Source organism: Oncorhynchus keta, chromosome 25 (genome assembly GCF_023373465.1).
Source record: "Oncorhynchus keta strain PuntledgeMale-10-30-2019 chromosome 25, Oket_V2, whole genome shotgun sequence".
Lineage (NCBI taxonomy): Eukaryota > Metazoa > Chordata > Actinopteri > Salmoniformes > Salmonidae > Oncorhynchus > Oncorhynchus keta.
In genome coordinates this window covers 26,763,960-26,780,042 of record NC_068445.1, presented here as the reverse complement: position 1 = coordinate 26,780,042, position 16,083 = coordinate 26,763,960, and the positions used below count along the sequence as shown (strand labels likewise).

The 16,083-nt window shown below is 43.6% G+C and overlaps 1 protein-coding gene across 20 annotated transcripts in view; it reads right to left on the bottom strand.

Annotated features, from left to right (window-relative positions):
- Positions 1 to 3,831: 3,831 nt before the first annotated feature.
- Positions 3,832 to 16,083, bottom strand: part of LOC118358464 (splicing regulator ARVCF-like) — a 366,019-nt gene continuing 353,767 nt past the window's right edge. For 12 of the 20 annotated variants that reach the window (XM_052479027.1, XM_052479028.1, XM_052479020.1 and 9 more), the window contains 6 exons: positions 11,210 to 11,321; positions 10,850 to 11,000; positions 10,153 to 10,206; positions 9,496 to 9,590; positions 8,197 to 8,309; positions 3,832 to 6,701 (listed from right to left, as the gene is read on the bottom strand). In XM_052479027.1, the coding sequence (XP_052334987.1) occupies positions 8,208 to 8,309; positions 9,496 to 9,590; positions 10,153 to 10,206; positions 10,850 to 11,000; positions 11,210 to 11,321 (514 nt within the window). In that variant the 3' untranslated portion in view covers positions 3,832 to 6,701; positions 8,197 to 8,207. The remainder of the gene's footprint in view (positions 6,702 to 8,196; positions 8,310 to 9,495; positions 9,591 to 10,152; positions 10,207 to 10,849; positions 11,001 to 11,209; positions 11,322 to 16,083) is intronic. The other 8 variants (XM_052479024.1, XM_052479025.1, XM_052479035.1 and 5 more) reach the window with 6 other exon arrangements.

Genomic DNA, 16,083 nt, shown 5'->3' with positions numbered 1-16,083 from the left:
CATCACCAGGGGCAACCTACCTGCCCTCCAGGACACCTACACCACTCAATGTCACAGGAAGGCCAAAAAGGTCATCAAGGACAACAACCACCTGAGCCACTGCCTGTTCACCCCGCTATCATCCAGAAGGCCAGGTCAGTACAGGTGCATCAAAGCTGGGACCAAGAGACTGAAAAACAGCTTCTATCTCAAGGCCATCAGACTGTTAAACAGCCATCACTAACATTGAGTGGCTGCTGCCAACATACTGACTCAATCTCTAGCCACTTTAATAATAAAAAATAGGATGTAATAAATATATCACTAGCCACTTTAAACAATGCCACTTTATATAATGTTTACATACCCTAAATTACTCATCTCATATGTTTAAACTGTACTCTATACCATCTACTGCATCTTGCCTATATCGTTCGGCCATCGCTCATCCATGTATATTTATGTACATATTCTTATTCATTCCTTTACACTTGTGTGTATAAGGTAGTTGTTGTTAAGGTAGTTGTTGTAATTGTTAGAAGCACAAGCATTTCGCTACACTCGCATTAACATCTGCTAACCATGTGTATGTGACAAATAAAATAGGATTTGATTTGATTCACACAGTCTACTCTGAACAGTTGATGTTGAGATGTGTCTGTTACTTGAACTCGGTGAAGCATTTATTTGGGCTGTAATTTCTGAGGCTGGTAATTCTAATGAACTTATCCTCTGCTGCGGAGGTAACTCTGAGTCTTCCTTTCCTGTGGTGGTCCTCATGAGAGCCAGTTTCATCATAGCGCTTGATGGTTTTTGCGACTGCACTTGAAGAAACTTTCAAAGTTCTTGAAATTTTCCGGATTGACTGACCTTCATGTCTTAAAGTAATGATGGACTGTCGTTTATCTTTTCTTATTTGAGCTGTTCTTGCTATAATATGGACTTGGTCTTTTACCAAATAGGGATATCTTCTGTATACCACCACTACCTTGTCACAGCACAACTGATTTGCTCAGCCACATTAAGAAGGAAAGAAATTCCACAAATTAACTTTTCACATGGCACACCTGTTAATTGAAATGTGTTCCAGGTGACTACCTCATGAAGCTGGTTGAGAGAATGCCAAGAGTGTGCAAACTGTCATAAATGCAAAGGGTGGCTACTTCGTAGAATCTCAAATATACAATATATTTAGATTTGTTTAACACTATTTTTTGGTTACTACATGATTCCATATGTGTTATTTCATAGCTTAGATGTATGTATTCACTATTCTACAATGTAGAAAATAGCAAAAATAAAGAAAAACCCTGGAATGAGTAGGTGTTAACAAACTTTTGACTGGTACTGTATAAGGACACATGAACCTTTAAAAAGTGCCTCCTCCTTCTTCCCTCTCGCCTCTCCTCCACCTCATTCCCTTCCAAAACCCTTCCCACTCAACCCCTCTCACCTTTTCTCCGCTCCACTCCATGCACCTCCAAGTGGACTTTTTCCACTTAGATGGGTTACCTGAGAAGAGATCAGACAATATACTGAGATTAGAAAAACGTTGAAAACACTCCACTAGTCACACAGCCACTAGACACGATCTCCTTCTCACAGTTTGAAAATTGACATGCAAAAAAGCAGTTCTCTCTCTGTGTGTGTGTGTGTGTGTGTGTGTGTGTGTGTGTGTGTGTGTGTGTGTGTGTGTGTGTGTGTGTGTGTGTGTGTGTGTGTGTGTGTGTGTGTGTGTGTGCACACACCTACCTCAAGCATTTCCTGCACGTTTGTGTTGACACCATTCTCGCTGACAAAGAAGAGCTATATTGGTGATTCAAGACACTTCAGCTTGTTGAACAGTGCCTCAGTATCGGAATGTCTTCTTCTAGGCTCACCAGGCTGTCGGCTGATCTCTTCAGGATCCCGCCAACACCATCTGGAGCCCTTTTGCCATGGCTGGCCTCGGATATATTCCAGCTTATGTCGTGGAAGCCTCGCTTGAATGGTTCAATCGAAAAGAGGAAGAAGTTTCCCTTCTGTTTATACTGGCTTGTTGGCCCGTTGCTGAAGAAGTGCAGCCGTTTAACTTCTGGGTCCCTCTCCTTAACCATCGCCAAAACTGGTTGAAAAGGTGGTGCCTGAACCTGCCTGAACCTGAAGAGCCTGTCCTGGAACTGACTGACAAGTTTGTCATCAGTCGTTTGTCACCTCCTTTCTTTACTGTAACGTTGGTCCTCTGTTCATCTTTGGAGCTCTCAACTGACCAATTTCTTTGATGGGGTTTTCTCTGCAACATCCCTCTCTCTCTCACCACCTCTCTCTCTTCCCCCTACAACCAGGCTCTGTTATGGCAGGTAATACATTTCTTGAGGAGTCTCTCTCATCATGGCCAGAGTGTAGAGAGAGAAGGTTTCACAGGAGAACAAATGAACCTCTTCTCCATCATAGAACTTGAGAACTGAACAATGTCCATGTTTTGGAGAATGTGCACACGGTCGGGGGAGAATCGTTTAATGTTTGTGAAACTCACGAGAGACAATACAGCCACATTACCATAACTCTGTTTATACAAGAGTCTCAGTTGTGAGGCTTGCATCTAATTTTTGTATAAAATGAATGAGCAAAGATTAAACTATTTGTGAAATTATGTAATGTGAGTTTAAACTGTTTAATGAAGGAAACTCAAATTCCCTTTGGAGATTAACTAAGTCATAGGCCCGCCCCATGAGCAAAGACATTGATCTGGCATCATGGGACAGCCCTTTCCTACGGTTCTGGATATAACCCCCACCTTGAGAACTTCCCAGCAGACCAGTACCTCAATCACAGAGGGAGCTAAGGTTTGAGTAGAGACTATAAACCTGAGTATAAGCTAAGGTTGTAATGGTTGTTGAAACTCTGAAACTATCAATACCGACAGAATCAGAGCAAATCTTTGATACTAATTACCAGTCTGCAGCTAGGAATTCTATACCATTGAATGCGAAGGCCGACATCCGCCGAAACACCTATTCTATAACAACATTTCTGAATGGGACTCTGAAGTATCTATTCTAACCACGATAGACGGGCGGATGAACTTCCAACAGAAAGGACGATTCCAACAGAGATCACGATGACACACTGAGCGTAAATATATATAGTTATTGCAATTATTCCAGAATGAGTGAGTGTTCATGTGCAAAGGTGTAGCATTTCAACGGTTATAATTATCAACTGTGTAGTGTATTTAGTCTTTCGCGCTCTTCTCAGTCCCTTTGTCTACCAAGCCGCCATACCGGTTAAGCCCACTAGGGCACATCCCCTATAATTTCCTTGTAACCATATCTACTTTGTTTGTTTGTTTGAGCATTTCTGTGATTATTTAATTAGTTAATAAATAAATGATTCAGACAATTGATGTATGGATGACTCATAGTGAAGACTGGGTTCGTGCAGATAACCAACTATTTTCAATGTTTGGAATGGGACTAACGTGAGGTAAAGAATAACTCATTAATTAGAAGACTAATGGATCAGATGTTAAAATGTTTGAAAGTTATATTAGGAAAATTATAACTTTGTAATCTGAATATTTTTATTGGTGCCCAACCATCCTAGTTAATTACATTTACGTGATTAGTTTAATCACATAATAATAATTACTGAATTGATTTGATAAAATAACAGTCTTAAGTTTAATGATGCCAAAGACACGACAGTAGCATGAGTCTCTTTTAACCATATGACAATGTGACATTAGTGACAACTTCTACAATATATTATTTATTGGGAATGGATTTCAGCTTGAGGTAAAAATTCATGAAGCTGTATAGATCCTTGGTCTTCTTGAAATGGAATATCAACACAAAATTCACAGGCAGCATGTTCTTTCCAGGCATGGTTTATTGAAAACACACCAAATTGATACTCTACAAATCAGTATTTTTCTACGTTATTTGAACAAGTGTAACACTTGCCTCTGGGTTTTAGTAAAATCAACATAATACATTCTGTCACTGTGGCATCGCTCTGATAGCTACGAAAGCATTAATGTACTCTTCTATGAACTCAAACCATGTTTTATGTCTCTATCTTTTAAAAGTTTATAATACAATTTCATACAAAGCAAAAACCCACCAACAGTCTAGTCTACACTGAGGACAGAGTGGGTGAATGTGTGAGTGTGTAAAATGAAGGGAAAGGGGAGAGATATACTGTAGGGAGGGAGGCTGACAGAAGAGAAAAGGAGAGGTATAAGGGGATGAGGAGGAAGAAGGAACGGCGGAGGGATAAAGAGTTATATAAAACACAATGATATCTTTATGTACCATGGAAAATGTTAAGGCACATGATAGTTACAAACACATTTGCTACTGAGCAGTACAGTTACTTTATTTTGAAGAGTTTGAATCAGTGATATCTACACAGGTAGGTCTTGCTCATTTGATTCAATTGCTGCCCCATTTTCTTGCATTTCTTTCACAGCACAGTTAGCACAGTCCACAAACAAGCCCATGGACTCATATGTATAGAAATACAACACCAGGTCCTCTGGTTGGGTACTACAAAATGCAGTCAGGAATAGACAGTCAAAGATTAACAATCCAATGAAAAGCACACAGTTTTGAGGACGTATGTGGACATGGAGGACGTTAACGTGGGGCTATTATTACAATGCTTTTCTCTGAAATCAAATGTTTATTAAAACATGTACTTTACATTTTTATTTTATCACATAAGTCTTTGTACACACTGTGTAAAATATGCAAGCTTTATAAAGTCACATCACAAAGAAATTCGGCATTCAACGCAGGCACATGCCATTTGCCTATAGCTGACGCATGAGTTAAGCTGTCCAATAGTGGAGGGTTCCCTCACCAGTCCCAGAATAGGTTCATAGTGGAGAGTCCACTTGGAGATGGAGATAAAACAATCACAAAACCACTACTAAACCTTTAACCACATGTGTAGTTCAGCCTTTCTTCTCGTCTCTTTTTAAAAGACAATGACGTAATCATCTGCACTACTACATTTCAACTGCCCCTAGAAGAGGGCACAAAAAAATATAATAATCAAACAGATGTTGTATACATCATACGTGATGCAAACTCTGCCTTGAACCACAGGAAAACTGCTCTCCTCTCCAGATATAAATGACTAATATCCAATTACACCACAAAAACTGGCACTTAAAAATAATATAATATAAACATTTGTACATTTTTTCATGCTTGTTTCAAATAGTTCTTTAAAGATGCATTAGTGAAATCAAAGCATGTTTTCAGGTTCTCAGCGACTTCATATAAATTGCAGTGTGAAATGTGAAGGGAATTGGAACACTTCTGTCTAACATCTTCTGTCTATTCCTGCTGCTGTATCCATCCATCCATCCCTCCCTCTTTTCTCTCAGTCTTATCTCTTGAGTGATCACTGCTGAACCATCCCCCTCCCCCCTCTATTCATCTCCTTGAAAGATTTGGAGACCAGGTCATCAGTTCAACTCGCCTTTAAAAAGAAAGCTGAATAACAGCTCTTCTTGTTTTGTTTTGTTTTCTCTTGACAGTACAAAATATAAATATGTGATCAGCATGACTACAGATTTGACACTTAAATTATGTGGTTATTTCTGTTTACAAACATGATATTTTATCCAATGAATGTGCTTCCCAAACAACCTATTATGAGTACACAACTAAGACGTGTCTATTGTTTTCTCTGTTCTCTTTTTGTTTTTCTTTGACCCTAATATACATTTATAAAACCAACACAAATATAAAATGCTTTTAGATTCTACCCTTTGACACCAGGAGCATGTACTTTCCATTCCTTCATTAACACAATCCATTTATAAACAAAATGTCTTAAATCCTCTTCAACTGCAACCAACCAAGCAATTCATATATTGTCGGCAAACACATATCTCTAGTCTGTGTCAATACTGAAAATATATTTTCATTTTGTTTTGCTCAACAGCTATAAGTAACCCAACCAAATGCACGTCATTTCACTTCCTTAAGTCCAATCAACACTTGCAGGTATACAGTTCCTTTAAGTGCCCTTCAAGCATCAAGTCCTTCAAACCAACCCAACCTTCATCTACCACACCAGTCCACACTTCTTCAATCCGGAAAACCCAAACAAAAACAAAGACCAGCAAAAGAAAAATAATAAAAATAATTTTACAAACAAAAACAATTTACTGTGCCTCGACGAAAGACAAACCAACAAAAACAAAACCTAAACAAAAGGCTAAATTGTAACATAGAAAAAAATACTATTTGAAGCAAACTATCTCCTTTCCTTTCCAACACACTTCCTTTCCTCCCAACAAACATCACCTTCTCATCACCTTCTCTCCCCCACCACCAGTCATCCGTACATTGCCATAGAGATAGAGCTCTAGAATACTTGTATCTCTATGACAACAACTGCTTCCTCTCTTCCATCCTGACACCATGCAGTGCTGCTCCAGTCAGAGTCCTTGCTGTTAGGGTACCCTACACCTGTCCATCCAGTGGGGAATGTAGATATGACAAGTAGTCGTTTTTAGATTTTCTTTTCTTTCTTTTTTTATACATCATTTCATTTACTGATTCAAAAGCATGAAACATTGGTTGTCGGATGATTGTTTCTTTTTTCTTTCTTTTACAAAGTCTATCTGCTGACGAGTCAACATCAAAATGAGTTCCATGTGTTATGGCAGTGATGACATGGGAGATCCTCTAGTTTAGGTGTTACGCTGTCGTTATTTAAGCCTAGAACACAGGAGAACAGGGAGGGAGGGGGGACACAGGTGGTTATGTCAAGAGCAGAAAACCTATAAGAGAGCAGGCTTGTGTACTAAAAGGCACCCTATTCCCTATATAGTGTACTTATTTTTACTGGAGCCAAATGGGCACTGGTCAATAATAGTGCACTTCAAAGTGAATAGGGTGCCTTTGGACGCAGGCATGGTGTTTAAAGCAGTTGAATAATCAAGCTTTTAAAGTAAGTCCGAGGGCACAATGACCACATGGTATTGCATAATCAAAATCACAATACAAAAATCACTATATTCATACATGCTTGACAGATGTCAAATCCAATGTAACAGACAGCGAGAGGGATGCTTTGATGATAGGTTTGAATGGCAGCTACTGCATAAAGCCAGCTTGATTAACACACAAATGAAGCAGGCCATTCGTATGATTACTCTATCTTACCTGATTGACTCAATGTCCATTACTCTGTCCATTCTAAGCATGTCTTTGTTATAATAGATCTGTTATTTTGTTCATTAGCTTTGACTTGACTAGATCTTAATATGGTGATCACAACCTGTTTTCACAGTTATTATATAAACTCAATTGTTTTCAGCACTTCATTCTGTACGGATGATCATTGTCATATTTCAGTTTGCGTTTCAGAGCACCACATGAGGAGTCAATCAAAGCAGTATGGTTGATCCCTTACCTAGGACACTAAGAGTTATGGGGAAGCAATGAGAGAATAAAGAGACGTACAGCAAGGAAGAAAGATAGCCCTTCACCTCCATAGAGCTGTTGATGATCAGCCACCTACCACAGCTTCTCACCCAGAGCAGATACACTCAGTTATTAGTGACGGAACAGGAGCAAAGAGATGAATGAGCAAGTGATGAGAGGATCCCCAATAGTGAGCTCTCGTGATGTTAACCCAGAGCAGCTAGCCTATCCTAGCCTACCACAGACTGTAGACATAACCGGGAAGGAGGAGCTGATGTGTGTGTTCATCCAGGCATCCATTATTTATCTGGAGGAGCTCTCTGTCCCAGGGAACGGTGTGTTGATTACTGCTGACAGGGAGATGATACACCATGTTCTTCCCACAGCTTTTCATTACAGCTACACTGGGAGGAATTGTGTTTGTGTGTGTGTGTGTATTCCATCTAAAGTCTAGATTTAATCCCTTTCATAATTTAGAACAGACATAATTTCATCTGGAATAGTCAAGGGAGTCTGTCTGTTTTGCAACAGATGGGTTTGAATCAGGCAGGTGCTCCACAACTGTGAAAATTATGAAATTTCATCCAGCTTTTCTCAAGTTTGGTGTCATAAGCCAACTACTCTGGGTCAAGCAGGTCCAAGCACAGATAAAAAAAAAACAGAAAGTGGCGTGTGTGAGGGTTAAAACAGAACCAGTGTGGTGGTGGTGGTGGTGGTGGTGGTGGAGCTAACAAAGAAAGGAGACTAACAATCCAGAAAGTGGAAAACTAACATTTGTAAGACCTACCATGCATGCATTTAGACCCAGGAGTCAACAGGCTGAGGTTTAACGTCACAAGCATCCACCAGTTTGACTGCAGGCCTGTTACTCCTGACATAGTGTTTCCTATTTGTGTCATTCTGCAGCAACGGGACAAGGGGTTAACAGAAAAACAAAGAGGTCGATAAATATCATCCATACTGAGGTGTGGAAAGCCAGGGTTAGTTCCTTAGCATAAAGGAAGATGTTTTTTGAGTCCGAAAAAGTGATTAAACACAACAAACCAACCGACACATGCAAACAAACAAAAACAGAGTGGGAGAGAGCAGTTCAAACAGCAGAGTTGCATTTTGGTTTCAGGGTTCTGGAGGTCGAGAAAGTTGTTGCTGTGCTGAAGTAATTTCAAAACATGAGAGGGATGGGAGCTATAAACATGAGAGGAGATATCTGCCATCTCCAGTCCTGTCTGATGGCTAATTTGCTTCTGGAGCTTTTGCAGCATACTGTATCTTGACAAGCATTTGTATCTTCAAGCTGCAACGTGTCTGCATAGCTGCCATTCTACACATGGTAAGCAGAGAAGGTCAGCAAAACACCTATTTTCCAATTCTACCTCTTGATACTATCATGATGTCTGATTCTGAACTCATGGTAACTCTTCATTAACCAAGAGGACTTCTAACTGTGTTCGTATGCTTGACCTATCAAACCACCTTCAGTCCTTACGCCACACTGACCAATCAGAGCGTGAGAATATAATCCTGTGATGGGAAACACAGGACTGGACTGAAGGTCACCCTGGTTCAACAGTGAATAACTCATCCTCAATCTCTCGCTCTCCCTCTCATTTACTCTGAGTTTTCTCTAGCGATGGATACTGAGCCACTTACGATGCAGGCTTGTGTGTGTGAGTGAGTGTGTGAACCAGGCCTCTGTTCTCGATCTATGAGGAGAAGTGGAGATGGAGGGGCAGGACTCTTTTAATCAGTCCCAGATTAATTACTTTCACAATCACAAAGCTTACACTCAATTATCTGCTGCTTAGCTGTCAGTAAATTGGACTGCCAGATGAGTGGCACCAGGCTCGACAGACAACAACATTAACTGCTGCTGCAGAAAATGAAAATCCAGATTCCTCTTCAGGAAATCAAAAGGCCATGGCATTGAGAAATGGGCAAGGGCACTGGAAGAGATGGATTCAGGCTACCTTAACAGAAACAGAGTATCATGACTTGTGTGTTTTAATAGCCTGATCCCTTAGTCACCTATAGCATAGCTGTAACTGTGCGGTGTGAGCTGTTACGGGTCGGTCTAGACCAGACGTACCTTTAATGGCTCGCGTTCTGACAGGTCCACTGACCCGTCTCCACTACTCTTGTACTTGCAGTCTTTGTCTCTCTGGTCGATGGTGGAGTAGCCATCTAATGAGGAGAGAGAGGATCACAGAAATATAGCACTGTTAAACACATTGATGGAAACTACAGATGTATAAGCTGCATGCAGCCTTCCAGGAGTGGAGCTGTGCATATCTGATGTGGAGGAAGAACTCGTTAGTAAGAGACGAAACGAGACAATTGTGTTTACATTTTCATTGAAAAGAGGAGCACTGAGGAGAACATTAAAGTTTGCCAGGTTTTGAACACAGTCATTAGAGAATTGCCCACACCTCCTGTTGCTCCTGTGTCTGTACTACTGAATTAATGGCCATCCTTATACCAACATCTTGTTAAGAGAGGGGTCTTGCATACAGCATCATAAGTAAAACACTACTGCACTACATTGTACACTGTTAGAGCATAACAACAATATATTTGTTCATTCCCAATATTGCCAAAGTTTGTCCTACAAACTTTTTTTTGTCCATGTTGGCAATGGTGTTGTTAGGGTTCTAGAACTGTGAGTAGTTCCTACAGACAAGAACATTCCATCTGAGACTACTATTGTTCCTCGTCGGCGATTGAGGTCATGCAAACTCGGTCTTACCTGGACCAAGCTCGTCCATAGGTATCATATCACCACTTCCATTTTTCTTGGTGCCTGAAAAGCATTTATATGCCATTTTTTTATCATGAGCACCACACACACAATTTGTTTTAATCACGAGCCAATGATGCTTTCAGGCCAATGGTTCTCGGTCACTGTCTGCTGGTACACTTTAGCAGTAATGCAGGCGGGCTGAAAATGGGTGTGAATGACAACTACACTTTATGTGTATGCATGGTTGCAAAAAAAGTCACATGACCAGAAACAAGATGACAAGAGAAGTACTGTCATGCTCTCGACTCCTCTGTCAATGAGATGTTTCGTGTTTTAGGCTGCTTCCGTACCTCCCTCTATGCATATATCCTAATATACATGCTTGGATTTGCATTAAAGAACACACTATTGGATTAGATAAATCTACCCATGATGCATCATTCTCCCAACGACACCATCCCAAAAAGAACCGACTTACACATAAAGATAACCAAACACTGCAGCACAAAGGTTTCAAGCACAGCCCTCCAACAGTAGGTAAATGGATATGAGTGAGACAGACAAAGCAAAGCGCAGATAGATAGAACCATCCCCCTAAACACTAGTTCTAATCATGGCTTCTGATACAAACAGACACACAGTAACAGCATCACAGTTTGCTCCATAGATATAGAGCAGTTATTAATATCTATGGTTTCCTCACTCAGTTCACCACAGTAGGCCAGGCCCGGAGGATCCCCAGTCTCGCCTGCCATCACAGACTGACCTTGGTTCTTCTCCATCAGGGGCAGAGTGGTGTCGTCATAGCCTGGCTTGCCATTCTTGGTTGCTTTAGGGGCGCCGGTCGCTGTAGGCTGAGGGGGGGAGAGTAGAGACATATGACTGTACTAATTGTGTGTGTGTGTGTGTGTGTGTGTGTGTGTGTGTGTGTGTGTGTGTGTGTGTGTGTGTGTGTGTGTGTGTGTGTGTGTGTGTGTGTGTGTGTGTGTGTGTATGTGTGTGTGTGTGTGTGTGTGTGTGTGTGTGTGTGTGTGTGTGTGTGTTCTACTACACAGCCTATTACCTGGAAGTGGCTCTTGTTCCATCCTTCCTTGGTCAGGGCGTTCCTCAGATCCTTGTAGCTCCACACCGTCTGCAGCACGTGGGAGGCGGCCTTGTCCTCACGTGGTGATTGGCTGAGGAAGGTAGACAGGAAGAGAATCAGGGTCGGTATTCACAAAACATCTCAGATTAGGAGTGCTGATCTAGGATCAGGTCCCCATGTCCATTCACTATAATTGAAAAGGCAAAACTGATCATAGATCAGCACTCCTACTTTGAGACTCTTTATGAATACAGGCCCAGAACATTGGGCCCAACCGCTGCCAGCAGCAAGTGGAGGCTGGAGCCAAATGCAATCAATCTCACATTCAAAGCCATCTATTCCCACTGGTTGCCCCAGGTGCTTGCTTTTAATTCATACTCCAATGGCCGCACACATTTATTTTCATTCAATTCATTAGCTACTCTTTAGCCCATCTGTTAATTACATGGGAGGGTTCTCCATTACTTCAAAGTAATTCTCACGGGTGGAGAGAAAACACATTTATTTGGTATTAAATAAAGTATGGGTATCAAATCCCCACTAGAAACTAATCTTAAATTATCAATAGGTTGTAGAAGGAGACAGCTATCCAAACAACTTCTCTCTGGCTATCTTTGCTCGCTGACTTGATCAAGTAGACCAGATAATTCAATGGGATATGAGGAAAGTGAAATATAGTAGAAACTGGGAAATCATTAAAACAGCTCCTGAATTTCTATTCATAGTACTTACTATTCAGGTGAAGTGCACTATAGTTTGTTTCCTGGAAACCAGACACTGCACGGTAAGGGCTTATCTTTTCAATCTAAGTAGTGTTCTACAGATCGAAATACTGTGACAAGGAATCCAGCTTATATTACCTTCTATTATTCATTCCCAAGCCAGAGAGGACATGAAAAGACAGGGTCGTTACATTTTATAAGACCAAAAGCAGACACTCCTGGTCCTTGAGAGACTGCAGAATATACACTGCTCAAAAAAAATAAAGGGAACACTTAAACAACACAATGTAACGCCAAGTCAATCACACTTCTGTGAAATCAAACTGTCCACTTAGGAAGCAACACTGATTGACAATACATTTCACATGCTGTTGTGCAAATGGAATAGACAACAGGTGGAAATTATAGGCAATTAGCAAGACACCCCCAATAAAGGAGTGGTTCTGTAGGTGGTGACCAGAGACCACTTCTCAGTTCCTAGCTGATGTTTTGGTCACTTTTGAATGCTGGCAGTGCTTTCACTCTAGTGGTAGCATGAGACGGAGTCTACAACCCACACAAGTGGCTCAGGTAGTGCAGCTCATCCAGGATGGAACATCAACGCGAGCTGTGGCAAGAAGGTTTGCTGTGTCTGTCAGCGTAGTGTCCAGAGCATGGAGGCGCTACCAGGAGAAAGGCCAGTACATAAGAGACGTGGAGGAGGCCGTAGGAGGGCAACAACCCAGCAGCAGGACCGCTACCTCCGCCTTTGTGCAAGGAGGAGCAGGAGGAGCACTGCCAGAGCCCTGCTAAATGACCTCCAGCAGGCCACAAATGTGCATGTGTCTGCTCAAATGGTCAGAAACAGACTCCATGAGGGTGGTATGAAGTCCCGACGTCCACAGGTGGGGGTTGTGCTTACAGCCCAACGCCGTCAGGACGTTTGGCATTTGCCAGAGAACACCAAGATTGGCAAATTCGCCACTGGCGCCCTGTGCTCTTCACAGATGAAAGCAGGTTCACACTGAGCACATGTGACAGACGTGACAGAGTCTGGAGACGCCGTGGAGAAAGTTCTGGTGCCTGCAACATCCTCCAGCATGACCGGTTTGGCGATGGGTCAGTCATGTGGGGTGTGGGGTGGCATTTCTTTGGGGGGCCGCACAGCCCTCCATGTGCTCGCCAGAGGTAGCCTGACTGCCATTAGGTACCGAGTACTACTTCCGGGTTGGAGCGAGCGGTCGCATCGCACTTCGCTCCGCAGGAGACTCTGTTAGCTAGCCAACAGCTAACAGCTAACAGCTAGCCAACGTCTACTGAATCGAATTCAACAACCCGGTCGCAGTCACAGGTAGTATCACATTTTCATTTCATTTCATTACAGTACAACGGTTTGATTTGTTTGATCGTAGCTAGCTACATAGCTAGCTACATAGCCGTCTTTGTTTCAAAGATAATTGTGTAGTCTAGAGCGATTTTCTAGGTTAGCTAGCCAGCTATTGTCGTTCTTTTAACGCAACGTAACGTAAACAACACTGCCAGCTAGCCCCCGAATAGTAGCACTGTAGAAACTATTACACTCAACGGAACGACTTGATTAGTGTAGTGTCAACAACGCAGCTACTGCCAGCTAGCCTACTTCAGCAGTACTGTATCATTTTAATCATTTTAGTCAATAAGATTCTTGCTACGTAAGCTTAACTTTCTGAACATTCGAGACGTGTAGTCCACTTGTCATTCCAATCTCCTTGCATTAGCGTAGCCTCTTCTGTAGCCTGTCAACTATGTGTCTGTCTATCCCTGTTCTCTCCTCTCTGCACAGACTATACAAACGCTCCACACCGCGTGGCCGCGGCCACCCTAATCTGGTGGTCCCAGCGCGTACGACCCACGTGGAGTTCCAGGTCTCCGGTAGCCTCTGGAACTGCCGATCTGCGGCCAACAAGGCAGAGTTCATCTCAGCCTATGCCTCCCTCCAGTCCCTCGACTTCTTGGCACTGACGGAAACATGGATCACCACAGATAACACTGCTACTCCTACTGCTCTCTCCTCGTCCGCCCACGTGTTCTCGCACACCCCGAGAGCTTCTGGTCAGCGGGGTGGTGGCACCGGGATCCTCATCTCTCCCAAGTGGTCTTTCTCTCTTTCTCCCCTTACCCATCTGTCTATCGCCTCCTTTGAATTCCATGCTGTCACAGTTACCAGCCCTTTCAAGCTTAACATCCTTATCATTTATCGCCCTCCAGGTTCCCTTGGAGAGTTCATCAATGAGCTTGATGCCTTGATAAGCTCCTTTCCTGAGGACGGCTCACCTCTCACAGTTCTGGGCGACTTTAACCTCCCCACGTCTACCTTTGACTCATTCCTCTCTGCCTCCTTCTTTCCACTCCTCTCCTCTTTTGACCTCACCCTCTCACCTTCCCCCTACTCACAAGGCAGGCAATACGCTTGACCTCATCTTTACTAGATGCTGTTCTTCCACTAACCTCATTGCAACTCCCCTCCAAGTCTCCGACCACTACCTTGTATCCTTTTCCCTCTCGCTCTCATCCAACACTTCCCACACTGCCCCTACTCGGATGGTATCGCGCCGTCCCAACCTTCGCTCTCTCTCCCCGCTACTCTCTCCTCTTCCATCCTATCATCTCTTCCCTCTGCTCAAACCTTCTCCAACCTATCTCCTGATTCTGCCTCCTCAACCCTCCTCTCCTCCCTTTCTGCATCCTTTGACTCTCTATGTCCCCTATCCTCCAGGCCGGCTCGGTCCTCCCCTCCCGCTCCGTGGCTCGACGACTCATTGCGAGCTCACAGAACAGGGCTCCGGGCAGCCGAGCGGAAATGGAGGAAAACTCGCCTCCCTGCGGACCTGGCATCCTTTCACTCCCTCCTCTCTACATTTTCCTCCTCTGTCTCTGCTGCTAAAGCCACTTTCTACCATTCTAAATTCCAAGCATCTGCCTCTAACCCTAGGAAGCTCTTTGCCACCTTCTCCTCCCTCCTGAATCCTCCCCCCCCCCCCTCCTCCCTCTCTGCAGATGACTTCGTCAACCATTTTGAAAAGAAGGTCGACGACATCCGATCCTCGTTTGCTAAGTCAAACGACACCGCTGGTTCTGCTCACACTGCCCTACCCTATGCTCTGACCTCTTTCTCCCCTCTCTCTCCAGATGAAATCTCGCGTCTTGTGACGGCCGGCCGCCCAACAACCTGCCCGCTTGACCCTATCCCTTCCTCTCTTCTCCAGACCATTTCCGGAGACCTTCTCCCTTACCTCACCTCGCTCATCAACTCATCCCTGACCGCTGGCTACGTCCCTTCCGTCTTCAAGAGAGCGAGAGTTGCACCCCTTCTGAAAAAACCTACACTCGATCCCTCCGATGTCAACAACTACAGACCAGTATCCCTTCTCTCTTTTCTCTCCAAAACTCTTGAGCGTGCCGTCCTTGGCCAGCTCTACCGCTATCTCTCTCAGAATGACCTTCTTGATCCAAATCAGTCAGGTTTCAAGACTAGTCATTCAACTGAGACTGCTCTTCTCTGTATCACGGAGGCGCTCCGCACTGCTAAAGCTAACTCTCTCTCCTCTGCTCTCATCCTTCTAGACCTATCGGCTGCCTTCGATACTGTGAACCATCAGATCCTCCTCTCCACCCTCTCCGAGTTGGGCATCTCCGGCGCGGCCCACGCTTGGATTGCGTCCTACCTGACAGGTCGCTCCTACCAGGTGGCGTGGCGAGAATCTGTCTCCTCACCACGCGCTCTCACCACTGGTGTCCCCCAGGGCTCTGTTCTAGGCCCTCTCTTATTCTCGCTATACACCAAGTCACTTGGCTCTGTCATAACCTCACATGGTCTCTCCTATCATTGCTATGCAGACGACACACAATTAATCTTCTCCTTTCCCCCTTCTGATGACCAGGTGGCGAATCGCATCTCTGCATGTCTGGCAGACATATCAGTGTGGATGACGGATCACCACCTCAAGCTGAACCTCAGCAAGACGGAGCTCCTCTTCCTCCCGGGAAGGACTGCCCGTTCCATGATCTCGCCATCACGGTTGACAACTCCATTGTGTCCTCCTCCCAGAGCGCTAAGAACCTTGGCGTGATCCTGGACAACACCCTGTCGTTCTCAACTAACATCAAGGCGGT